The sequence below is a fragment of the Aotus nancymaae genome, unplaced genomic scaffold (genome assembly GCF_030222135.1).
Source record: "Aotus nancymaae isolate 86718 unplaced genomic scaffold, 86718_ANA_hifiasm-v0.15.2.pri h1tg000057l, whole genome shotgun sequence".
In the NCBI taxonomy this organism is placed as follows: Eukaryota; Metazoa; Chordata; class Mammalia; order Primates; family Aotidae; genus Aotus; species Aotus nancymaae.
The window spans coordinates 63,463,246-63,490,436 of record NW_026988471.1 but is presented as its reverse complement, the minus strand read 5'-3'; the positions used below and the strand labels follow the sequence as shown (position 1 = coordinate 63,490,436).

The window sequence follows — 27,191 nt, the reverse complement described above, 5'->3', positions numbered from 1 at the left end:
TCTGAAATTAAACTCATGAGCATTTTTAAAATTTACCATCACAGTTCTATATTTATAAAAGGAATGTTTCTTTTCTCCCTTAACAGATATGTTCCTGGTAGTTAAATGTGGATGACTAGCCTAATTTCTTGTAACTGTTCTAAAGTTATGTTATATGAAAGTGAGAGGTAGAAATTCTAAATTCTGGATGAGGCCCTCAGAGTAGGATTATTTTAAATGGGATTTTGTTTGTTTTGAGACAAGGTCTCACCTACATTGGAATGCGGTGGTGTGGTCACTGCTTCACTGCAACCTTGAACTCCTGGGCTCAAACAATTCTTCCACCTCAGTCTCCTTAGTGGCTAGGCCTATAGGCATGCATCACCATGCAGGGCTCATTTTTTCATTTTTTTTTTTTTTTTTTAGAGATGGGGGTGTCGCTATATTGCCCAGACTGGTCTCAAACTCCTGGCCTCAAGTGATCCTTCTATCTAGGCTTCCTAAATTGCTGGGATTACAGGTGTGAGCCACTGCACCCAGCCTTTAAATGGGCTTTTAAATTTCCCAAAGAATGAGAACGAAATTTACATGTTCACTAAACATTTCTTATTCATTTGATAGGAATAAATAATATATATTTTTTAAGACAGGGTTTTGCTCTTGTTGCCCAGGCTGGAGTGCAATGGCGTGATCTCAGCTTACTACCACCTCTGCCTCCTGGGTTCAAGCGATTCTCCTGCCTCAGCCTCCCGAGTAGTTGGGATTACAGGCTTGCACCACCATGCTCGGCTAATTTTGTATTTTTAGTAGGGACGGCGTTTCTCCATGTTGTTCAGGCTGGTCTCGAACTCCTGACCTCAGGTGATTTGCCTGCCCTGGCCTCCCAAAGTGCTGGGATTACAAGCGTGAGCTACCTCTCCCAGCCAGGAATAAATACTATTTTAAATCACGTCATTGCGTACTGAAGGGAGCTGACTTCAAAAGTTCAGAAAGTGCCTTTCCTTATCATCATAGACTTGAATTTCCAGGGCTGGGTGCACAGGTTGCTGTCCTGGCCTGTGTGTGACTCAGCCTTGGGGCAGGGGTTGCATAAAGGGAGGGAGAGGGTTAACCAGCTAGTGTTAACCACATCGGCAGCTGTTGAAGCTGCCTGTTCACTTTAACTTCTTGGTGGAAGATGCCAGACTCTAAAAGTAGGGGAAGTGGGAGCTGTTTGTAATGTGTGCATTGATCAGATGTTACAGCCTTCAAAGGTATAAAGAGATGGAAACCATTTCTCTCCAAAAAATGCAGGTTGCTGGTCTCCTAAGAAGGCAAACCTTTGTTCGAGCAGGTACAGAATAGAGACCTTATGGACTTTAGCAGAATCATGTCTACTCTGGGGACACAAAAATTGTCGCTTTGACTTAAATCCTGTTATTTTATACAGAGACACTGCATTTGATGTAACCCATTTGCTAGAAAATATCCAGGTGTCACAAAAGTTCTGCAAGTGTAACTTCCTGCTTACTTCAATTCATGAATAGCAGTTTAAATTCACTTTAAATTCAACAGAGCTAATGCTTCTGGCCTCCTCTACAAAGATATCACAGGAAGAGATTATTGCAGCTTCTATTTCAATGGCTTTTCCTTAAAGTGAGCACTGAAAGTATAAGTGAGTGGGTGGTTAGGAAACTGTTAGTAGTTAATGTCGTCTCTAAACTGCTGAACTCTGGAAATGAAAAATATCTTGGTTTTAAAGCAAAATGTTTGAATGTTATGCCACTCAGGCGCAAACTGAGCAAGACCTGCAGAGGGACGGTGAGCACAGCTTCCATAACATCTCATTTTGAACGCCATTATAATGAGGCTTTTCAAAGATATCCACAAATAATTAGCTTTTGGCTTAGGTTAAACTGTATAAGATTTTAATTATACTGAGGGTCCAGTAAAAACCTTTTCCATCCTCCTTAAAAATAAAACAAGAAGCGTTGTCTCCTCTATCAGTATTTTAGCACAAGTTTAATTTCGATGAGATCATCAATTTGATTGATAACAAATCATTACAGAACAGTTGAAACAAGTCTAAATTTCTCTTGATGTTAACGACTTATAATCACCTTTATGTTAGGTCTTAAAGCTTTATTATCCTTAAATACAACTAGTATAGTGGACCATTAAATTCCAAAGTGATCTGAAATGATATTGATTGGGGTGGCAGCCAAAATTTTAAGGTGCCTGCATTGCTTTTTACTATCTTTACACTGAATGCCCGTGTAATTCTTAAAATAATCATAAATTTTCCAGTCGAATCGTCTCTCTGGCCTCTTTCCCTAGTGCTCTTAAATTCTCACACGCCCTCTTCCAACTAGTATAAATTTCCCTACTAAGTTTAAGTAGTTCCAAGCATAAGCTTACTCCACGGGAGGGAAAGGCTATCAATGTGAAACTTGTGGGCAGAGGACTGCGCCTCCGACCCGTCTGCATCTCCCTGCCCGGCTTCTCTCCTGCCGGGTCTGCACCGTGGCCCGGCCGGCCCCGAAGGATGCAGCTCGGTTCGGTCTGGCTCCCAAAGTGCTGTGGACTTGGTGACCCACTTCGCGCATCGGGCTGGGGCCAAGCGGGCAAGGGACTTTTTCTGACCCCGGCTCACGGCTGGAGCCCCCATCCTGCCGTTCGGACCCCCGCGGGCCTCGGGGAGTGTCCCGCAGCGGATCCCCGCCCAGGAATCCCGCGGGCGGCGAGACGGGCGTCCTGGCCGTCTCTCTGCCCCTCGCCCCCCGCGGGGACCCTGCCCGCCCCGGTGACCGGCCCCACTTTGCCGAATAACTCAAATGCTTGTCATATTTGCGGTCGCGCGACTCCGCGGGCTGTGCACGCGCAGCACTCGCCGCCGCCTTTGTCACCAGCCGCTTCGTCATTCGCCTGAGCGCTTCTAGGGTGTGTGTGGGGCGTTACTGGTGGCAGTGGTGGTCCTCGGGCCACAGTGTCTCCTTCTCTCTCCCCTCCTCTTTCAGCTGTCCTTACGAAAAAATCAGGGGCTCGCCGGCCCGGCAAGGAGCCGGGGGCGGCGCTGCCACCCGGAGCCCCGCGCGCTCCGCCGCCCCTTCCTGCTCCTCCCGAGGCCGCGGCCGGGCTCAGCCTTTATCGCGCCTCCCGGGATCGCGGGGGAGGGGCGGGCCGGGGCGGGGCCGGCGGGGGCGGGGCCGCACGGCGAGGGGCGGGGCCTGCGGCGCCGGGGCCCGGAGCTCGCGGGAGGCTCGCGGGCCGCACGTCACTCTTGCACCGCGAGTGCTGGAGCACGAGCTGCCGCTCGCTCGGTCAGGGCGCCCCCTCCGCCCGCCTCTCGCTTCCTCCTCCGCTGCCTGCCGCCGCCGCCTCCACCATTGTATAATGCTCGGGGCGCGCAGGCGGAGGACAGCGGAGTCTTAGCTTCGGCCTCGCCTGCTGCCCGCTCCCCGGCGCCACCCTCGGGCCCCCGGAGCGGGGCACTCCGCATGGAGCGGGAGTAGCTGAGGAGTGGGCGGAAACCCCTCCTGATGCGTTAGTTCCCAGGTGGAGCTGCATGTGGTAAGTTCTCCCGAGGCCGGGCTGGAGGGGATCCGCGGGCGCGGGGGCTCCGGGTGGATGGGGGCGGTGCTGGGACTCGGCCAGGGCCGGGTGAGCCCGGAGGGCGGAGGAGGGGCCGGGCGCCGCGACGGGAGGGAGCCGGGGACGGAGCAGGTACGAGAGGAGCGCTCCCTCCCGCGGCCCCGGCCCCGCGCTCTTGGACCCCCGGCGCCTGCGGGCTGAGCCGCTGGGGGCAGGGCCGGGGTCAGGAGGGGGTCGGGAGCTCTGAGAGCCGAGCGGCGGGCGGGGGCGCCTGGAGCTGTCGCCTCTACAGCTGGGATGTGTGTGCGCGTTGTGGCGGTTGTGTTGTTGTGAACGTGCGAGACTTTTTAAGGCTCTGATTGCTGGCGCGAAGGCTGCTTCACTTTTGAGTTCCGTGGCCGGGTTTGCATCCAACTTGTTGTGGTGCGTTTTTGTCAATTTCCCGGTGTTTTTTATGTTAAAAACGCCCCTCTCCACCCTCTTTTCGTCTTTGCCCAAGTGAATTGATTTGGGATCTCTATGTATATTAAACTTAGATCTCGTTGGTTTTTAAGTTAGAAATCTACAAGTCATCTTCGCGGTGACCGCCTATGACTGAAAGGGAGGGGGCTGAGGGGAGCCAGCTGTCCCAAGCCCTAGACTTTGTACCAGTAAGACAGGGGGTGTCGTCACAGGGCCACTGCATGGAGAAAAAAATCGTGTTTGTTTTTTTTTTTTTTTCTTGGCTATAAGTTATCTTTAGCAGAAATGGTAGTAATAGATTGAGATGGGAGTCTAGTTTTAGGTTTAGTTTTTGGGTTTCACGAAAAGATCAGGTATAGTTAGCTTTGGAATAACTTTTTGCTTGCAAGCTGAGTCGTTTCAGGAGGTAGAAAGTAAGTTTTTCGGACACTGAATGGGGAGGGCAGTCAGCAGAATGAGACAGCCAGCCTCAGACCACAGCAGTTTTTATTTGAATCGAATTGGGCAGCCCCAGTTGGTCTTAGGGGAGAGAGTACATGTTTTCAAGCTTTGTTCATGAAATACGCTTTTTGATTTCCCAATGTATGTTAAGAAATATCCATAATGTGTGTAAAGAGCCTAGAAGTTGTAGTCACCAGTAGGATTCCTGAGGCCCTAAGTGTTCACAGTAGCTTTTTGTAATTAGAGACTAGTCCCTGACAAGAGTGAAGTGGGCCTTTGGCTTCACCCCGCCCCTGAAGGACCGTCCACCTGAGAGCCTCTGGGCTGCTTGGCCGATGGGGGTTGGAGGTAGTTGCTCAGCTCAGCAGAAGGCATGTCTCACCCTGGCAGCTCCCATCCCTCCCCCTTTTTATAGCAGTCTATTCTGATATGAGTGTGCTAGGGTGTGCTGTGAAGATGAAAATATCCATCCTAAGATCCCAACTTCAGGAGTGAACAAGAATAGCTTGTTTGTGGATCTCTGCTTTTCTGTTTTTCAGGTTTTTTTTTTTTTTTCACTTAAAAGAAACAAATGATTAAAAGTTTTCCTTTAGCTTCATTGACTTCCTTAGCGGTACTATATGTTAATATAAAATTGTTTATGTCGTTCATTAAGTTTGGAATCCTTTAAATTTGTTTTTTACTTCTTTCACCTCCTAATTAAAATGTATATAACCATGTTGTTCTCAGATGAGAAATCTTATTTTGGATTTGACACTCCCCAACCCCTTTTCCTTTAATAGCCGGCTCTATTCCTTACTTCATTAAGACAGGTAGGAGAGAGGACTCACATTTTGTAATGCCAACCAAGTGTATGACAGGAGGTGTCCTAGGGAACGGTTTTATTGTCAGGCGAATGTCACAGCGTCTTAGTTAACAGCTGCTCAAGCTTGTTTCCCTTGAAGAATTAGGAGAAGGATATTAATTCAGATTTAGAAAATCTTTACACTTCTATTTGCTGAATTGTCCCTCTTTAAAGCTTTTCTATTTGAGAAGCTGAAATAGAAATTTTGCCCTGTTGCTACACACTGAATTATTACTGATAATGAGCAAGTAAAATAGCACATATTTTGATAATTTAGAACACATTTAAATTTGTGTGGCGACTGATAGCTCATGGCATCTGCTGTTTTAAACAGGGCTCCAATGGCAGAATAAGTTCAACATGACTTTAGAAAGGCACACACAGGCATCACACATGCAAAACATTACAAAACGTATGAAAGGAGTTTGAAGATGTTCAAATGCAAATACATAAAAATAATTTCTATCAATAAAAGTAGCATACTGCAAGTTATCAGTATCCAATTATACTACAAGTTTGCCCTCAAACAAAATATTTTACATTTTAGTAACTAAGAAAGGTGAAAGCTAGAACAGAAACTCTGAGGGGTTTCTTTTGCTGTGGTTTCTTGTTAAAGAGCACAGAAAAAAGTATGAAGCTTTGTTTTATGTTTTACATGTATCAACAGAACCAAGACCACTTTGTCAGTATTACCTATGGAAAAAGATACATGTAGGTAGTAGTATTTGGGACCATGAACTTTAATTCACTTCTAGAATTTTAAAACTTTTTGGCAGCAGAAATTTTGTATTCACAGTCATGGCATGTCCTATAGGAGATAGCTCTAGTTGCAATAGTTTCTTGGTGCGTGAGAGAGCGCAGGCGCTGTCTCTGATTACTGAGTCCAAAGATCAGGTGTGTACTGAAGGCACCAGAAGGCAAGCTCCAGTTGACATGAAAATGGTCTCACTATAAGGGTGACACCAGCTCTCACAGGTCTTTTTGTTAATTAATACTGACTAGCAAAACATGAAAATCTAAAAGTGCCATGGCCACTGCATATGCACAATTCATATATTTTGTACCTATTAATAATTTTTCTTTAAGTGGTTCATAGAAACCCGTAAGCCAGGACTCTTGTTTAAGAAATGTGGGGATATATCATTTAGTTTTAGTATGTTTGAAGGAAATGGCTACTAACCTAAAAAATGATTGTCCCAAATGGCCGGTACAGTTGATATTAAAGGCAAACTTCTGCCGCCCTGTGTGCAGATGCTGGGAAACCCTTATGAACAGAACTGTCCCCTGGAGCGTCCGTCACTCATTGTGTGGAGCAGTGTCTTTCTCCATTAGCACTGTGTGGCAGTTCATTCTTTGTATGAATCTGTGAATGGCATATGTCAGCCCAATAAGACGACATTCCTATTCTGGGTAATAAATAGACGCCTTGTTTTTTTCTCTTCTTGGAGATCATGAGACAAAACATGATTGGCTGTCTAAAAATTTTATTTGAAATACAAATGAACATTTCAAAGTAAAATCATCAAAACATATTTTAAATATATGATTTCTAATAGGACAGAACAGATTTTCCCAATTTCAACAAGCACCTCATATAGACAGTGCAAACTGTTTTGAAAATTCTGCTCTCTTTGTGGTCTGAGGGATCCCAAAGCTGGAAAGACCCATTCGTGTTTTCTCAGAATCCTCTGTCCCTCGTCTGAACTTAATGCCAGGATTCTCTGAAGTAAACCCCACAATTTGATTGATCTATTTTGGAAACCCAAGATCACCTAAGCTGTATTCTGCACCCATTGCAGTTTTCAGCTCAGAATGGAGTTGGCATCTGTGCTCCTGGTCGGCCTCCTCTTATACTTGCACGCTGTCGGTCCAGAGCTGGCCCTGCCTCCCCGCAGGGACAGCAGAATGAGGGGTGAGTGTGCCCAGCCCACCTCCACCCTGAGTGGAGAGTGGACTGAGCTATTCGGAGGCGTGGGGTGGGGGCTGGAGGGAGAAGAGCAGAGGACAGATCTGGTGCTGACTGTGCAACTGCTACAGCAGGTCTGACTAGTTTGAGGTGCCCAAAGGCAGCTTTGTTTCTCTAGTAACTCCAGGTAGCAGCAAACTTCAGTTCTTAAAACTCATTCATGTCTGCCTTACTGTCTTTTTTGTCACTTTACAAAAACCTGTGTCTTTGCAGAGTTACTAATTCATTCTAAGCTTTTTTCCTTTAAAAACCTTCCCTAGGCAGTTAACTGAAAAGAAGCTAAACTAAGCATTTTCTAAGAAGTTTCCCATAGAAGTAAAGGGGAAGGAATTTTGGCTCTTACAGACGTGATCTATGTCTGTATTTTCTGTGTATCCATGTGCCCATACTGATGTTCAACAGTGGGCTGAGTGAACCTGTTGAAGAAAAGCAAAATGTACACTTGAATAGACTATGGTCAAAAACACTAAATGATCAAAAGTCCCTTGCTGCAGATCAGCCTTTAGTGCTTTGCTCGCCTCTGCTCTGGTGGCTGCTTATCATTCCACACCATGCACTGCAGCTCCTGGGGTTTGGAGCAGGCCTGCTGGTGAACCCCACCCTTGTGTTTAGAAGTGTTGCCCAAGTTAAACCCAGAGAATCTGAAAGTCCCAAGGTCATCTCTACACCAGAACAGGTTTGCATAAAATCCTAGTCACGCTAATGAGATATCAAGCTGGCAACTGCTTTAAACTGATCTTCCCTGTGTGGTTATCCCATTTTATAATAGGTGATACAGATTTGCTTTTCAGATTTCTTTCCTTCTTTGAGGGGACATCTCCCTGTCCATGTGCACCCTCTGTGTCTTCCATGCTGTCAGAAAAAAAAAAACAGTAATCTGCCTGAGGAATTTGGGTGCTATGATCCAGAGTGGAAGAATTTTTGCTTTACCTCTCTGTCTGTCAGGAACTTGGTGGTCTTTTCTGAACTTTTTTGTTTTTAAGGCAAACCAATTAAAAAAAAAAACAAAAAAAACAGTTTTACCATGTCCAGAAATATAAAATAAAATAGGTTTCACCTGGCAGTGATTCTTAGCTGTCTGACAAGTAGTTGGTTTACAAATTAAAATTTTTGATTCTTCAGGTGGTTCCTGCCTCCTTCTAAAATTCCAGAAGACAGGTAGGATGAATAGTGTGAGGGATGGCAGGCTGGGGATGTTGAGGAAGGCTTTCCATAAAGACCATTGAAGGTTCTGAATTGAACTGCAGAATTATGAAGTATTTTCCTTAGAAAATAAATAGTTTATTACATGTAGTGTGGTACTCTGATTATTTATATTGTGTTTAAGTGACTTAAAGTTCAATGAGCCATTCATTATCAAGGCACAAAAGTCCTTGGGGAGATACACATTTTATCTCAAAATAGTCCCAAACTAGTTATTTTTTAATGGCTGCCGTATTTACAAAGTATCATTTACTCCCTTCCAGTTTAGTTTGTATTCTCATTGCCTTTTTCTTTCTAAAATCATTTTCTGAGTGTGAATTATTCAAGTATATGATACAAAGTTTAAATTGTCTTTGTAAAACCTTATCATTAGCCTACCGGATTCTTAGAGGCAACTAAAATAAACATTCAAAACGTAGGTTACTTACGTGGGACACGTATTTACATAGAATAGTTATTTCCTGCCATTTGCATGTCTCAAGTATATTTCTATTATCCTACACCTCAAGTGTTTTGTACTCATATGTCGGGTTGTAGAAATGTGATATTGTTCTCTGAGGAATTCAGATTTAGGCCGTACAATACAATGTTCAGTTTTACATAGTAAATAAAAGAAATAACATTTCTCTGGTTTTCCTCTTTTGACTACATGGATAAGTTAAAAGATGAAATATATTCTGTATTTGTAAAGAATATTTTAAGTGATTCTTTTGTAGTAATGAGCATCCAAATTTAAAGGCCTGACTAGTTTTTAATTTTTGACTTTTGAGAAACACTTCTATTGAAGCATTTCTTGAAGTAGCATACTTCATTTTTATTCCTTAGTTTTATTCAGTGGCAAGTAGTTGGCTAATTAATAAAACCTAAAAGGCTGCTTTTGTTTTAACTAAGATGTAATTTTATCTATCACAGAATTGTTCAGAAACCTTCTATTTCTCTTAGTATGACTTATATTTGTCTGAGTCTTTTTTTAAAAAAACAAAAACTGTCATACTTTTGGCAAAGCCTTTCCTTTCTACTCTAAGCTTCCCCCCGACACACACACACTGTTAAGGGTCTCTAGTGTGAGGAGGAAAAACAATGTATCTTTGGGGAAAAGATGCTACAGGAGGATTGAAACAGAATCCCATCTAAGCAATTAGAAATACAGGAGAAAAAAATATTTTCATTATGCCTGAGAATGGGGGGTTGGGCAATACTGGCCAGCCTTTACTGGCATGTAATCTTATGGGAAAACTGTCAAATCTGAGAATTCCTTACCCTGATGATAATGAGGCCTTAGATTCAAAATGCTAAAAACGTAGTCTGACACCAGTTATGAAGTAGTATCACAATTCAAATGATTATAACATAGATATGTTTATAGTTTCCAGTTTTCAAATGGGGAGATTCATTATAACAGTTCATCTATTATGAGCATTATTATTGAACATATAACATCATATAACCTGAACTTGTGATTTGAATAGAAATAATTCCAGCAAGTAGTTACCCATAATGATCTTGCTTCTTTATCTCCCTAAGGTTAACTGCGTTACATTTTATAATTAAATGGCCCCTCCCCAATGTCCTTTATGAAGAATTTTCCCAAATAACTGCCTGAAATAGTATCTGTTCAGTATGGAGATAATGTTTGGTTACTAAGAAGTAGTAAGTAGGCTTAGTAAAGGCTTCTATGCTGGTAAAATTCTTAGTGCTGAATTTATTGAGACTCATTGTTTTATTGGGAGTCCATGTTGGACCTCCCCTCCCCCGGAAATTCTGAACTGTTGATTTCTCCACATTTACATCTTATGATTCGAGTTTGTGTTTGTTCTCACTTCAGGAACCCTCCAGGGATTTTAACCATGGTTTTTGAAACATATTATGTATTAACTTTTATATACAGGGAAACAATCTTTCCTATACACCGTACTTCCAGAGTTTGAACCATACCATAATTTAATTTATTTTGGCCTTGGCAAACCTCCCAGCTTGCTTAGCATTGTCCTGTGGATACCTGAATTTGGGAACAACTTGAAAATGTGTATACTTTGAAGAACTGTAGGTGGAAACTGCAGTGAAGAATCAGACTTCTGGGCTCCTTGTTGCTCTGCTGCGCCCCCTCGTGGCTGGATGTGATGTGCTGTCTTCCAGAGTTTAAATTAGAGTTCCAACTTGTATTGGGCGTGCTTGTTTACATGGAGTACTAATAGCTTTTTTCTGTATGAAAAAACTCTATCAAATTAATATAATAGTTTTCACTGAGGGTGTGAGTAATTTATTGTGCTTATTTTATATGTTTTAATTTAAAAAATATGTATTGGCGTGTTGTGGTTTTTGACTTTTTATTACGGAAAATTCCAAACACACTCCAAAGTAAAAGGAAGACTGCAGTGCACTGCCTTGTGCTTATCAGCCAGCCTCAACAGGTATCAACATTTTGTCAGATCTTGTTTCATCTACATGGCCAGGTTTTGGTTTTTTGTTTGTTTGTTTGTTTTGGAGTATTTTAAAGCAAATTCCAGGCATCAGAGCATATTATGTTTTTGTTAACTTAAGGTTAGAAACTGTATAATTCTACTCAGGCTTTTACTTAAATTAAGTGTGCCATTAAACCTTTTTTCTTGTTTTTTTTTTTTTTTTAATTAAGTGTGCCACACTTTTAGCCAGAATCCTTAGGTAAAATAAAATAATTGGCAGTATTCTCAATGTCCTTGGAAGAAGGTGATTGGTGTCCTTAGTTTCATAAGAGTTGGGATTAAAACTTAAAATTCCCGGCTGGTAGAGGAACCACTAAGACAGGATATAAGAAACATTTTATACCACTTGACATTTATGTTCTAAAAAGCCTGTTTTCTTTCCAGATATGTACTATCAAGGCCACAATTTATTCTAAAGAAATATTTACTTGAAACATTTCCTCCCAGAATTTGACTATATTTTGCTTATTAAATGCAGTTAGTTGTCAACATTTTAAAAAATTCTTTTACTGGGAGAAGAGATTATATTTGACAAACTGCCAGTATTGGAAACTGCCTTCATTTTAATAGAAACATGTAAAAATCTGAGAGGAGAAACTAGAATTTTAAAAATTTGCACTTTAGAAAACAACCCCAAACAGTAAAAGTAGTTTCTGAAATTTAGTTAGGGCTTGACTTCCTGGTCGAATTGCAGTGTATCCTCAAGCTTCTTTTTTTTTTTTTTTTTTTTTTTTTTTGTCTACTCCACTGTCAAGAAAACCAGGAGGATTGCTCCTGCAAGTCTCGGTCAAATACAGGGTCTGATCGTGAACAAACAGCCTAGGCTGCGTTGCCCTGTGGGCCCCCGCGCGGCCGGTGCGCAGCGGGAGAGCCCGGAGGAGGTGCCGGCAGCAAACAGTGGTATCGGGTTACAGGTTCAGAATATCGCTGAAGCACTGGTGACTGGCTTGAACTAGTGACTGGCTTTATAATTACATTGCTGATTTGTTAGGGGAGGCTTTGTCTGTCTTACCAATTAGCATGGATGTTACTGCAGGGACCTCAGAAATTCTGGATGAGCTTTGTTTTTTTTTTGTTTTTTAAGTCTCTGGCTCCGTAGAGCTTCATGAGCTCTGTTACTAACACTCCCCCTTGTCTTTGGGTATCCTTACCCTGGCTGTAAATAAGCCAGAGACGGTCTCTCCCTTTTGGAATTTTGCCCCTGTTTCTGCCCACTCCCCCAGACCAGACGCAGTTGTTTTGGGGTCTGAGGTCTACTTTTGCTGTGCAGATACCCCGGCTCCTCCCCACACCCTGCTGGAGGGGACAGCCCCCATCCCGTGCCCGCTGCAGCGTCAGGACACGAGAGGCCCAGCTGAGGACGCGCCTGTTTCTCTTAGCTTCCTTTCCGATTCTGCCAGCATCATCCACCACTGCAGCTTTTTCAGGGCAGCCTTTTTGTTTTCGCTCGTGTATTGGTTGTTCCTTGGGGGAGGAGGGTGTTGAAAGCATGGACATGATCAGATTTCTTAGACCAGAGTGTTAAGGTGTAATATTTTAAGTGTAGAAAGTTGTCTAAGCAAACAGCTTCCCCAACTAGGATCGGGCTTCTCCTTCCTGCTCAGGAGTTGCTGTGTCACACTATGACAGCAGCCTGGAGGCAGGGCTCTGGGGTCCTCAGCGTCCTGCCGTCAGGCTGGTGGGAGGTCCCCTTTTGTCTTGAACAGAGGCTCTCCACTTGGATGACTCAAAAGCAGGGTCCTAAACGAATTGAGAGGCCAGCCTGTGAAGTGAGGAGAAGAGAAACAGCATATCCTGTGTTTCAGAAGTTGTCTCAAAACAATCCTGGCCCTACTTTGAGCCTCTGTTCAGGTCAGAAGTCTGCCACATGCCCAGCTAATTTCACCAGGGGCACCCTTTTTCCTACCACCACCCCCAAAAGACACTGAGAGAATGAATGTGTTCCCATTTAGGGCTGTGGGCTTTGATGACACAGGATGTCAGGGGAAGGGAGGGACCCCTGCCAGCCTTCTTGTAAGACAGTCACCACACATCTTCTCTCAGCTTCTTTTTTCTTCCAAAGAGGTGGGTGCGTGAGGGCAGATCACTTTTTTCTTCCAAAGAGGTGGGTGCGTGAGGGCAGATCACTGCATTGAGTGTTGGCATTAGGGTAAAGGCCTCATCTTTCCAGTTTTAGTGTCAGCATTGGCATCTCTGGACTCGTCAGCAACCAGTGGTCACATCAGCAGTCATATGGGACAGTGTGTCTGATGAGGTTAGGGATATGGCTTGTTAAAGCTCCCCTTTGAATCTTTTTCCTGAGAGCTGTTAGCTAGCGTTTTGAAAACGTTCCTGAAGTATAGCGTGCATGTGGAGCCGTGCAAGATCCCGCGTGTGCAGGCCAGTGACTCATCATGGGGCAGGCCCCAGCTGTGCTCTCCACCCAGGTGAGGGGCAGAGCATGGCCAGCTAGTTCTACTAGCTGCGCATACACCACGGCAGACACTAGTTCAGTGTTGCCTTGTTACCTGACTTTTAAAACAACATACCACTTCATTGTGAAGCCTGCTGCACTCCTGAAAAGGGAGCACACAGAATGTCTGGTTGTTGCTGTTTCTTAAAGGAAATTGAGAAAAGCACTTGAAAATGTACAGAAGATACAAACCAACTGGACTTCTAAGGCAAAGCTTTCCTGGGTTCCCTGTCTATCCCAGCACCAGGTCAGGGTAGTGCCGAGCTGCACGAGCCCCAGGGTTGCAGGACCAGGGGTCTCCACTTAATCTTTGATGCCTTTTTGGTCACAAGATCAGGCATACCTTCCCCAATTATTTCCTCTCTCAAGAATTTATAACTAAGCTGTCAGTTTTGACCCTCTTTTAAAAAAGTCCTTTTGTGGTATGAATTCTCTTTCTCTAGTCACTGAGTAGAAAAGTCTGTGATAGAGGGTTTTCTTTCCGTCCGGGCTAATGACAGTCATTTGGGATGAATCAAGTTAAAACATAATGCAAAGTTTTCCATCTATGAAGACTTTTGCATCTTTTTTTGCCTGGCACAAAGAAACACAGCAAGGCAGCCTTTATGAGATGAGGAGGGCTCCCTGTGCGGGTCTCCTGCAGCTGCCTCTACAGAGGCTGGGGTTGAGCCTGCAGGTTAAAGCAGTGGTCTTTGTTGGTGGTGGTAGGATGGCAGAAACGGTAGTTAGAAAAGGCAATTTGATACTCTCACTTGAAAAATCTTAACATTTATTTTGACAGTTCAAATAACATTAAAGGACAGTAAATTTTTTTTTTAAAAAAAGGGTTTTAAAGAGGCGTAGCTTTTAAATAGTTGGAAAACATTGAGCTAAAGATAACTTTTTCTGATTCATCTTTTGAAAAATTGTTTGCATTTTTTCCCAAAATGCAAAGTGTAGTAGTGGGAGATGTTACTTACTCTTTTAAATGTAAGTAGTGTTTCAGTTTCTTTTTGGGTTTTGGATAAGATCCCACTGCCATCACTTTAAGACCCCAGCAAGGAGAATCTGGGCCCCATTGGGCCAGCAGGGCCTGATACATCAATTTGAGAAGCTGAGTTTTGTCATTAAAACTGAGTTGGAGACATCTTAACTCTGCATGCAGTATTTTGTTTTCTAATGTCAGTTGCTATCACAAAAATGCTGTTCATTCCTTTTTGCCCTGCTTGCTTAGACATAATAAGGAAGGCCTTGGGAATCAAGACTAACTGCGTAAAGATATCCTCAGGCCTAAATTTGAAATGGCCTGATGAGGAAAAAGAGATACGGTAATTCTCAAAGTGAGGTTCTCAGACCAGCATCACCTGAAAGCTTGCTGGAAATATCGATTGGAGGACCCCTCCCCAGAGCTACTCAAAGAGAAATATGGGAGGTGGCGCCCAACGCCGGTTGAGAAGTGAAGGATGGGAGAGCCATTCACATTAGAGCTGCTCAGCTGGAGCTCTCCTGCCTACCCTGTATCTCAGCTGATGGTGCATTTCGAGACCCTGATCCCGCCCTGTAAAACCGTTCAACTCGGAGGTCTGTGCAACTCCTCCCATTCCTCAGACCCGCCCTCCCAGACACAGTTCACACTTGGGTGCACACACACACCCACCCCCCACACACCCCTCTGGCTCTGTTTTTACAGTGCTGCCCTGGCTGCCCCTTGGTGTCTTTCCTCATTATTTCCATTTACTGTTCGTGTATTCGGTGACTGACTGTGCAGCATCTTGTGTCGGAGACTTCTGTATGCTGAGGGTACAGAAGGGAACAAAACACACACCGCCCATGCCCTGGGAGGCTGACTGTCTTGAGATGGGAAACAGATATGAAGAGACAATCCCACCTGAAATATAAAGGCTACAAATCTATGTCCAGTAGACTCTCCGGCTGCCCCCAGCCCACAGTAATCTCTCAGATTCCTTACTATGGGAGTCATTCAGATTCTGGAATTGCAAAACCCCAAAAAGTCAAGTCATTCAGGCTCCTGGTTCTCTGGTTCTTTGGCTTCTGAGGATGCTTCTAGTGACATGTGTTACTTTTGAGCATCTGCCCAGATTGTAGCTTTTGAGGGCAGGGTCCTTCTTCATGAAAAGTTGCACAGTTGAAAACTAGGTTTGGTATACTGAGTTACGTTTAGTATGAAACTTCCTGGAAAACTGCAGAAGTTTACATTTATATAACTACCAGTGAGTTTTGTTCTTTATTTTTGAAACTTAGTTTACTGCAATTAATAGTTGCTAAAATTAATATTTAGAAAACCAGAATGCTAAGAATTTGTTTCTAAAAAGTTTATTGGGGAGGGAGGTCCTTTGATCTCAAACATCATGTTCAGAGCCAATGACTATTGAGTAGGAAAGTGACTGTGGTTAGGTTTAGGGCCCTTAGGGTGGGCAGAAGAGGGAGGAGCACCCACATGATTCTTCCATGCGAGTCTCCAGCCCCACCCTGGAGCTCAGGGTCACTTTGGGTCTTTGGAAAAATTGGGTAGAAGGCATGGGCTTTAGGCTTTGGTCTTCACCAGCCAAGAGAGGAGATAAAGTGGAATGTCAAAGCCCTGGGGTGGCCGAGGAAGGCAGTGAACTCCAGGCCTACCCTCCGCAGGAAACACAGCACCCCTCCCTAGAGTTGCCTAGACGTCCTTAGCGAGCTCCTGCTACTGCTTCAGCTTCAGCTTCAAGTTGCAGCCCGGTGAGGCCTTTTTGAAAGGTCCCTTGCCTCTCCAAAGGGTGGTTAAAGAGCTATTGTTATTTTCTTAGAGTGCCTGAGGAACGAGGCTTCTCAGGAGCTAGAACCTGGGCCGACCCTGGCCGTGACCAGCCTGAGCCAAGCCCAGAGAGGCCCCAGGGGCTGACGCGCCTGGCTTCTTGCCCTCTGGTTCTTGAGGGCATGTCGTGTCTTTTCTCCTTTAAATTGGACCCTGCTTAAGGAGGTGGTTGTTACACAAAGCCCTGAGAGTGGAAGTTCCCACTGCCCTCCCCGCTCTAGGAGTTGGAGGCCTCTTCTGAATATGCTCATTGTAATGTTACTGCAGTGTGTCAGGCAAATGTAAGGAAACTGACCTCATTTTTAAAGTAAAAATGTGGAGATTTATTATGTTGCATTGTATTCCTTTCTATGACAGCTTAGATAGAATTAGGATTAAAAATCAAGATTATATGCTGTTTACAAACTTACTGGGTGTGTGGAGTCAGTTTTGCCTTATAATACAAAATAGAGAAATGGCAGCAAACCTGCTTTGAGGTGCACTCCATCAGGGGTCCTTATTTACACCTCTGAAGCGCATCCAAGAATCGGTGTGTCTGCTCCTGCTCACAGATTTTGCTTACTGAGCCCTCTGCTCTCCCCTTCCAGGCAGCATTACAGATGTCTTATCAGGCTTTCTCTAAATCATTAGGATTAGCACACAGCTATGACCAGCTGGATCATTCTAATTGGAAATTAGGTGCTTCTCAAATTGAAATCCTTCTGAAAATATCTCCAAAGATCTCATTCAGCTATGGGAATTCTACTGAATACCTATAGTATTGCATGGCCTATATGCTTTTTAGATATGTGAACTCTGTAGATTCAGTGATTATTTCTAGAAAAATGCATTATTTAAGAAGCCCTGTTGTTTGTTCTAGTAACAAGTCTTAAAAAGACAATTCTGCATTGATGACTGTAAGAAGAGTCTACACCATTTTCCCTGAGTGTTACCTCTCCTCTGGAAAACCGATAAAAATCCACAGTGGTGATGAGCTTACTAATTTATTTTTAGTTGTATTTTGTTTTACACTTATGGACAGTGCTTGTCAAGCTTTCTGTGACAAGAGGGACTCTCTTGGTTCCCTGCCCCCCTCCCAATCTTTCATAGACCTTAGTAAGACACAGTAAAAATAATTACTATAAAATGAAATAAAAATACAATGTTATAGAAGCCCCATTAAAAAAATTCCATATACAGACATACAGTTACTGTGTAAATTTGCTGTAGACGTTTCTAAATAATAAAATGTCTCTCTCTACATAGCTCATCATGGACCAGTAACAGTTCACAGACAGGCACCATCTGTGGCCACACTTCGAGAAACACAGTTTTAGAGTGTGCATGTATGTGTGTATTCACACGTTTAAATGTGTTGCTATGATCACATAACATAGATCTTAGCACAACTTTGTATGAGAATTAAATGTACTTAGCAAACTCTTTAGCAAAAGTGAAATTTTTTTTAAGTATTTAAATGCTCAAATTATAAACAAATACCAGTAGTATAATTGTGAATACAGTTACGTGTTTCACAACCCAGTTGTCCGGTAGCACTTCTAATGCATGAAGTAGAAAATGTTTTGCAATATGAGAAGAAACCACCTCTACTCTGATTCACCTTCAAGTTTAAACAGATACTTTAGATAGGAAATGTTCTGTGCAAAGTAAATATACAAATGAGACTTGTAGCACTAAACAGTAGGAAATATGTCTGTCATGTGAAGTATTAGACAAATCAGTTGTTACTATCGTAACCTTTCTTGCCTTGGAGAACAGTTAATTATACTGGACTGGTCATTGTGATTGACAGCCATTTTTTAAATGTTAACAGAATGAGGGGAAATGTTTCATATAAGTAACTCCACATTCTTGGTAAGCATTAACAAATCTCAAGCTGATTCTGTGCTGATAGGTCGCAGCTTGCTCATCTGTCTCTTCTGAGACACATAACTGTCTTCACTGAGGCCTGAGGTCAGACAATTACCCCGAGTGGCAGGCTCCATGACCACCTGTATACTGGCCTTGAGGGGCAGCATGGCCTGCTTTCTAACAAAATATGAGAAGTTCTGGGAAGTTTATATTCCATTTAGCCTTACTTCTTTAGGATGAGACTTGAAATTCAAAACGGTGTTCAGGTGTAGGAGGAGATACTTAGCCTCTTGAAGGCCAAAGTATTCACGTGGGACTCCCCATTGGACCTGGCCGAGTGCCTACCCCAATGTAGATGTGGATAAGCTAATAAAGGATTGAATGAGGTGTGATCAATCAGCTGAAGCAGTTCATTAAAAGGTAAGTGACATTTAGAAGAAGACTGGATAACTACAAAGCAGTTGCCTGTATATGAAGACATGAGTGAGTCACACTGAGCACAGGATTAACAGGAGTCCCTGAGAGTACTGTAGCAGGGGCAGGGGGTGGTGAGGGAGCAAGCATGGGCCTGGCTTCATTTGAACCATGATCCTAGTCTGAACACTAAAAGGCAGATTTCTTGTTAAATGGTTAGAAAATGAGGTATTTGGCCCAACACAGTGGCTCTCACTTGTAATCCTAGCACGTTGGGAGGCCAAGGCCGGCAGATCATGAGGTCGAGATCTAGACCATCGTGGCCAACATGGTGAAACCCCATCTCTACTAAAATACAAAAATTAGGCGTGGTGGCGTGCGCCTATAGTCCCAGCTATTCGGGAGGCTGAGGCAGGAGAATCACTTGAACCTGGGAGGTGGAGGTTGCAGTGAGCTGAGATCGCGCCACCGCACTCCAGCCTGGCAACAGATTCTGTCTCAAAAAAAAAAAAAGAAGAAAGTGAGATCTTTTGAGGCAAAGTCTAATGGACTCGAGATTGTTCTGTTTAGACAGTAGAAGTTCTGAAAGGAGGTGATAATGATGTCACATGATCTTGGAGAGTTGGAAGGACCACTTCCCAGAAGGTGACAGCCAGATGACCAAACACATTCACTAAGGCCAGAGCAAGAGAGGACACAGCCTGGCCTGTGAGCAGCAGGCAAGATGGGGCAGGAGTTCTTCACTGCGGTTTTAAAATTCAGCCCTATACCAGATTCTCAGGGTCTGAAATAGGAGGTCATGGTTTCTTCAAAATATGAATGTATCTCTGGAATCACAGTAGGTATTTTGTTAGGAAATGTCTCAAGTACCCAAACAGCAATGCTTATAATCAGAGCTAATTACTTTAAAATTAATCCAGTTGCCTTCAGACATAACTGTGCACGATGAAATTGAGTGAAGGAAAAACTTAGGCTGGGAAACACGCATTCCTCCACTTGACTCTAGAATGAAAAATGGTGGCAGCTCAGTCACTGTGGTCATTTAACACAGGCACAGTGCTTTACCTCATGTCACCAACCAGGCAGAAAGACTCTATGCTTATTGAGGAAGGAAAAAGCATTTTGAAAGCACACACAGTTCTACCAAAATTATACATGTTCCCTTTCTTTAACTTGGTTTTTTTAATCCTTTAAGAAGTGCTCAAGCTGTAAGCTATGACACCTATGTCCGTTTAGGTCATAGCATTGTAATTGTTTTCTTGGGCTTTAAAAATAAATCTACTTGGGGGAGGGAAATTGAACCTGCATGATAATCTTAGCCATGCGAACACAAGCACATGAGCTGAGAAAGTCAAAATCATGGTTTCCATGGTAACTCTTAACTTGTCTGTGTCGTACACATTTCTCAAGAAATACACTCATCAGACTACCTAGTGATAAAAATTGCTCCACAGGCATACAAAGGTGGATTTTCTAATTCTCTCTTACTGTCTTCCTTCCACCCCTAATTAATCCACATGTACTTGTAAATAACCCTGGGCAAGAAACTGAGGTCCAAGTCCTGCCCTCTAAATCAACTTCTTTTTTATGGTAGAAATCAGCTTTCATGCGATTAATACCGTTTCCTCCCTCTCCCTTCTGCAGATATATGTTGGGTAAAGGAGGAAAACGGAAGTTTGATGAGCATGAAGATGGGCTGGAAGGCAAAATCATGTCTCCCTCTGACGGTCCATCCAAGGTGTCTTACACCTTACAGCGCCAGACTATCTTCAACATTTCCCTTATGAAACTCTATAACCACAGGCCCCTGACAGAGCCAAGCTTGCAAAAGACCGTTTTAATTAACAACATGTTGAGGCGGATCCAGGAGGAACTCAAACAGGAAGGCAGCCTGAGGCCCGTGTTCACCCCCTCCTCCCAGCCCCCCACCGAGCCCAGCGACAGCTACCGCGAGGCCCCGCCCGCCTTCAGCCACCTGGCATCCCCGTCCGCCCACCCCTGCGACCTCGGAAGCACTACGCCCCTGGAGGCTTGCCTCACCCCGGCCTCGCTGCTCGAGGACGACGACGACACGTTTTGCACCCCCCAGGCCATGCAGCCCGCGGCTCACACCAAACTCTCACCTCCAGCCCTCCCGCCAGAAAAGGACAGTTTCTCCTCCGCCTTGGACGAGATCGAGGAGCTCTGTCCCACATCTACCTCCGCAGAGGCGGCCGCGGCTGCGACTGACAGCGCGAAAGGGACCTCCAGTGAGGCCGGCGCCCAGAAACCCGAGGGCCCTCAAGAGAGCCGCGCAGACGACTCAAAACTGATGGACTCTCTGCCTGGGAATTTTGAAATAATGACGTCCACGGGTTTCCTGACAGACTTGACCCTGGATGACATCCTGTTCGCTGACATTGATACGTCCATGTATGATTTTGACCCCTGCACTTCCGCATCAGGGACAGCCTCAAAAATGGCCCCTGTGTCTGCCGACGACCTCCTCAAAACTCTGGCTCCTTACAGCAGTCAGCCTGTCGCCCCAAGTCAGCCTTTCAAAATGGACCTCACAGAGCTGGACCACATCATGGAGGTGCTTGTCGGGTCCTAAGACCCTGGGACCCGGTGACTGTGCCCACCCAGACCCCGGAGCGTTCCCGCAACCCTGACAATTCTCCACACTGTGCATGCACCCTTGCTTGCCTTTTTCAGAGAAAAAGAAAATTTTACAACAGGATCACACTAGTTTTTGCTTTGAGCAGAGTTGGAGTGCCTTCATCCAAGTATGACCACTTTTAATACACTTTTTGGAGTGGTTCCTCAGAGACCTACTACCCTGGTATAGGAAAGAATCCATTCGAAGACAATATTGCAATGTTGAATGACAAAAATAAACAGTTCAAGTGAAGCACAAGGATTAAGTTGGAAAAGCTGTAAATTGCATGTGCATATTTGTCTATTTTTTCTATAAGTTTTATTGCAAGAGGTAAAGAAGAAAAAAATATATATATATCTTATTTAGATAATCTCAGTACCTTTTCTGGCATTTTCGCCCTGTGTAGGTTGACTTGGCAATTGGGCCTTTTTAGAGGCATTAACTACTCCTCATAAGTGTTGCATTTACATGGCTGTTTAGAAAACTGCTGCCCAAATTTATTTTATATTTTTGTACAGATTCTGCAGTTTATGATATTGTTTTTCTAAAAACAAATGCTGTTTATACATATGAGATAGCTATTTTGATAGGATTTGCTCACATAGTTCCTGCAAACTTCAGATGTACAAGTTGCACTTGTACTTTTATAGAGTTGTAATGTTTTATATGTGTATGGTGCAAGAGAAAATTGGATCAAATCAGTCTGCAGTTGATGTCCCCAAATGCAAACACTCACAGGCACACACATGCACACACATAAACACACACACAGCGCTTTAAGAAAGGGCCAGATAATATCACACCCAAATTTCACAAGCACTGACCCCCTGGCACCGACACCTGCCAGTACTGTGACTTCCAAAGCCAGAGCCACATAAGCTCATCAAACTCACATTAAGCAGTTGGGGGAGATGGCTGTGGAGCTGGGGGTTTAAGTGATGGTTCTCTTTTGCGCCCTCTTTTGAGGGTAAAGCTACCATCTTTCTTAAGAGTGTATTTATGCCAAGTTTGTGCTTTTAATTATTTTGTTTTTTTTAATGAAAACCCAGATCTTTCCTTTTTGGCATAATTTTTATGATGACCTGAAATTTTACACCTGAACAAAGTTTTATGAAAAGCAACCAACTTCTTCATGGAACTCAGCCCTGTTGCAATGCTTAGGGCCCTTAAGAAGAAAATCTCCCCAGAAGGCATCCATCATGTTGCGAAATTGTCTTCTGCTGCTTCCTTTCCCTAGAGCTTTCCCTCTGTTGCTAAGAGCTGAAAATGGCATCTTCGTGATCACCACAGTGAGCTTGGCTCACCTCGGCCGGCCCGGGATGCACTCTTACAACATGCGTGACTCTTGAACCTGGAGTTCGTCACATTACGTCACAGCTTCCCATCCGGTTGCTTTCCTAAATCAGCTACTTTACACTTGACAAGGCTGTTCTACCCCAAAACTCAGACAGGACTTTCTATGCATGTTTCCCCTCCTCCCCCCATCCCTCCATCCCACCCCTTCCTCCCAGGACACACTTGAGAAGTAGCTTTTTATTCCTAATGGTGTACATTTAATTTAAAAAAGTTTGCAATGTATCATGCTTGTTGCCGAAACTGTTTATGGCCTTCTTGTTTCAGTTTTTTCTTTTCTTCCAATGGTACTTTAGCTGTTGAGTGCAGGTTACAACCTATATTGTTATGCAGATGGCTTCTTTAGGAATAACTTTTATATTTATTTAAAAATTTTTAAATTATGGGATTTTGTTTTGTTGTTGTTGTTATTGTCTTTGTTGTTCGTCATTTGTCAATATTCAGTCACCAATTCTGCTCACTTCTTGCCATGGATAAAATTGGGTCTTTCTGGCTAATTAAAAAAGACAACTTTATAAAATGGCACTTTAAGCAAGCCATAGTTTTATTTTTGTAATGCACATGGCAGAGCAAAGACGTTTGTGATGAAGGAACTGCTCATGTAAGCAAAAGATTTGAGAATGATATGATAAAGTCTTTCTACATTCTAATTTACTTTTCTCCCCACTCAAATGTGTTTTAAAGGCTAATTATCAACTCAGTAGAGCAGTGAGAAACTGATCAAATTGCACTTGTTCTCATACAAGCAACCTCCACGCAGATACCTCTTACTGCTGCAGGCGTGTCATTTCCTTTAATAGGACCAGGGACCATGTAACTAAGGTGAGGGTTGTAGTAGATGCTTCCAGTGTCACTGTGCCTGTCAATTTTAAGAGCTTCCCTTTCTCACAGAGAACAAGTCTGCCCAGACTCCATGCTTTCCGTAACTGGAGGAGCTGGCAAACGTGCCACGTGCTGCACACCGCGACCTACATACGTATGTACAATAGTATTGATGATTCTGAACAATAACAGGGTAAAACAGTTGATTTGCCATTGTTAAAAACTGATTTACAGTAACTTAGAACAACTGTACTTTTGTTGGATTAGCAAATCATGTGTTTAAACAAATCCCATATGTTGGGCAACAGTTCAAATAAGCATGGAGAAGTGTTGCCCAAACTTGGTTCTCTGACTCTCATGTATTTGTAAGGCTGGGCTTCAAAATCAAAATAAAAACCCCAACAACAGCAGGTAAATGCTTTTTTAACTCTGACACCCTTGCCATAAATCCTTGATACTCAAAGTCTAACAAGGAAGATATGGAAAATTAGCAGCCCATTTTCAAGAAAGATCAAAATGACCTAGGGTTCAAATGGCCTTTGCATCCTATTCTTACAAGTTGATGTCCCAACAGGGAACAGTGGGAGCTGGAGTGGGATCTCCAAGTCCCAGTTTGAGTGTGGGATGTGCTTGCAGATGCCACCTGGCAGCAGTGCCTTCCCCTTTATGAAAGACATCACACGGCATCCAGGGCCAGGCAGGCAGCTTGAGGTGCCTTCACAAGAAAGCCAAGTTGGGAGCTGGGGCTAGGAGAGGACAATTATTGACAGTGATGTGCAATGAAGTGACAAGATGAGAGCAGAATCGTAAGAGCTTTGAATTTGAAGAAGTGAGGTTTTTTTTTTTCCCATAAGTTATTTATTCCTTTTTTCTGTGTAAATATATTTATTTTACTGTGGAGCGCTAACATCTGGATCGTAACATGTGCAGAATGTATGGTAGGAATGTATTCTCTTGTAGGAATGTAAATCTGTATTAAAAGGGGGTCCAAGCCAGGCCCCCTGGGTCTTCTCATTGTATGCACAGTCCGCATTCATTTTTACTCTTCTCTAATATGGGTCTATTTGAAATATGCAAAAGGTATGGATGAGGAATGTTTTAATACCTCCAAATTTTTAAGCAAATCAAGCATCAAAGGGTTGATATTTTTAAAAGTTTTTTTAGTAGCACTTTCTCTGGATGACAGAAGGGGCGACCACATGGGCACCCTCGTTCATACCAAAGGGTGAGCAGTGGCCAGCGCCTCCTCTGCACCTCTCGAGTGTCTTTACCAATTGAACTTTTTACCGCCATAGCCCCTTGGAGTGCCCCAACTGCCCTGAGGTCAATTAAGGAAAATTTCTTAATGAAATAAGCTCCAAAGAGCCAAAGTATCAACTTACGGATCGTTTTTAAAGCTTAAATTTATTAACCACCTTTGCGGTAAACAATGAATTATGAATATCGCAGGGCAGCCTTCTTAAATGACAGATGTAAAAAAATAATAATAAGAGACTCTACTTTGTGCAGCAATTGCTACTCTATATGAATTGTCTTAATTTGAAAACCTTGCTGTTGCAAATTGGACCTTTATACGTTTTCTGAAAACAATGACAAGAGCATCTTTAACCTTTTCTGGCTGTAAATGGTTACCTTCCTGTAATGGCCCCACACCTGGAGGCACGGAGTTGTGTGCGTCCTGCTTATGTACAATTGTTTTCAGTGTTTCCAAGAATAAGTCTGAATGGTTCTTGAAAATTAGGATCAAATGCTATTGCAGACAAAGCCACTAAAAAGTTGGACTTCTTTTGGGGATAACAAATTTGGAAGAGAAATGCAGGCCATATGTGCGCATGACCAAGATTTTGAAAAAAAGATGTACATAGTGATGTGTTTGGTGCATGGTTTTTGAGGAGGGCTTTTGTCAAAAAGGAGGTATAACCTTTCCCCCACAGACCTGAGAGCTGTGCCTTTTCTATGCAATATTACAGACGTTACATCAGAACCCAGATGGCTGTATTCACATGTAGGTTTGGGCTGTAATCTAAACAATTGGACAGATTAAATGTACATGGAAATGAGCAGTCTTACTTTTGTAGTTTTATATTATACAATAAACAGTTACAAGATGAGAGAGGCATGCTTGCAGTTTTCTTTTGCTGGGAGTTCAACCAGCTTATCTGTGACAATTTGCCCATGTTAAGCAAAGTCCAGCAAGAGCAGCAGGGGGCCCCTGCGGGAGTGGGTGCTGTTGGCCTTCTGGACCCTGCTGGTCTCAAGAACCATCCTTCTCTCCTGGTTCTCCCCCTGCCTCTTAGACCCTTCTGGACCTCCTTTTTCTCACATCTGTACCCCAGCTCCCTTTAAAACATTGTTTTTTCCAGGGTTTGGCCCATGACCAGCTCTTCACTGAGCCTCCACTCCTGCTGCCACTTGCTTTCCCAAGGTCCGATCAACCACTCTGGACTCTCCTAACTGGTCTCCAGCCCCTGCCTCTCTCCTGAGCTCCAGACTTCAGCGTCTACCAAGATTTGCTCCCTCATGCTCAGCGCACCTAAAGAACTCTTGTTTCCCCTGGGGGCTGATTCTTCTGTGGGCTGGTTGTCTTCAGCACTCTGCTCCACACTTGGCTCAGTTGCCCACACTTGTGGCCTGTTCCGCAGACCCAGCCACGTTGTTCCCTCCGCCACCTCCTCTATCCTCACCACAGCTTCCCCAGCTCAGGCCCTCCTCCCTCCTCGCCTCTGACTGCCGTACCTGCTTCCTGACCAGTCTTCCTGCCATGATCGTCCCTCTACCATCCCTGATGCTGGAGTTGATGTTCTAAAGTGCCAGTGGGTCACCTGGTTGTTGCACATCCTCCAGATGTACCCCCTGATTATACCATCTGGACTCTGCCCCTGCTGTCTTCCAGGGGGGATTGGGGGAGATCCTGTGCAACCTCCTGGGCCTCTGGGCCATCTTGGATGGAGGCATGGGATCTGGCCTCCCCTGACCTGGGCAGTTCTTTATTTTGGTCTGGCTGGGCCACCACCCGACTGGTGAGGGAAAAAGGCTGGACGTGTGAGACCTGGGAAGTGAAGGTTCCGCCCAACCAGCAGTGGAATGTGGGGTGGGGTGTGAAGTGCTGGGGTTGGGGGGGTGGTGTTAGGGGTTGAATTGTTTCCCCCAAAAAAGATTTCAGTACCTCAGAATTTGACTTTAATTTGGAAATAGGGTCTTTATACGGGTAATTAGGTTAAATCGAGGTTATTAGTGTGGGCCCTAATTTAATGGCTACTGTGGTCAACATGGTGAAACCCTGTCTCTACTAAAAACAAAAAAATTATCTGGGCATGGTGGCACATGCCTGTAATCCCAGCTACTCAGGAGGCTGAGGCAGGAGAATTGCTCGAACCCAGGATACGGAGGTTGCAGTGAGCCGAGATAGCGCCACTGCACTCCAGCCTGGTGAAAGAGACTCCATCTCCAAAAAAAAATAAAAGAGATTTGATCACAGACACACACACAGCGAGAAGGCCATGTGACAATGAAGGCAGAGATTGGGGCAGTACATCTACATGCCAAGGAACGCCAAAGATACCGGCAAACCACCAGAAGCCAGGAGGGAGGCGTGGGACAGACGCTTCCTTACCGCCCTCAAAGCAGCCAAGCCTGCTGACACCTCGATCCGGACGTCTAGCTCTAGAAACATATTTCTGTTGTCCCAGCCACCCAGTTTGGGATACTTTGTTTCAGCAGCCCTAGCTCACTGATGCAGGGAGAGAAGAACAGGGTGAGCCCTTTCCAGACACCCCGCGGAGATAAGCACCAGGCAACTAGGAAGGCGGGTCGGGTCCGTGGCTCAGTAGAGTGGTTTGTATCTGGAATTAGGAGCATCTGCTATTAATGAATGATAAAACTTTGGCGAATCATTCAATCTCTGTATTTATGAGGATGAGATAAAGCCACGACTCCCAGGGCTCTT

At 44.0% G+C, this 27,191-nt stretch overlaps 1 protein-coding gene across 3 annotated transcripts in view; it reads left to right on the top strand.

The window, feature by feature from the left end:
* The window catches only part of SERTAD2 (SERTA domain containing 2), a 121,883-nt gene extending 96,527 nt beyond the window's left edge, over positions 1 to 25,356 (top strand). For 2 of the 3 annotated variants that reach the window (XM_012477253.2, XM_012477254.3), the window contains exon 2: positions 20,077 to 25,356. In XM_012477253.2, the coding sequence (XP_012332676.1) occupies positions 20,081 to 21,025 (945 nt within the window). In that variant the 5' untranslated portion in view covers positions 20,077 to 20,080 and the 3' untranslated portion in view covers positions 21,026 to 25,356. Of the gene's footprint in view, positions 1 to 3,234; positions 3,529 to 20,076 lie in introns of those variants that run through there. The other variant, XM_012477252.2, reaches the window with a different exon arrangement.
* Positions 25,357 to 27,191: the final 1,835 nt, after the last annotated feature.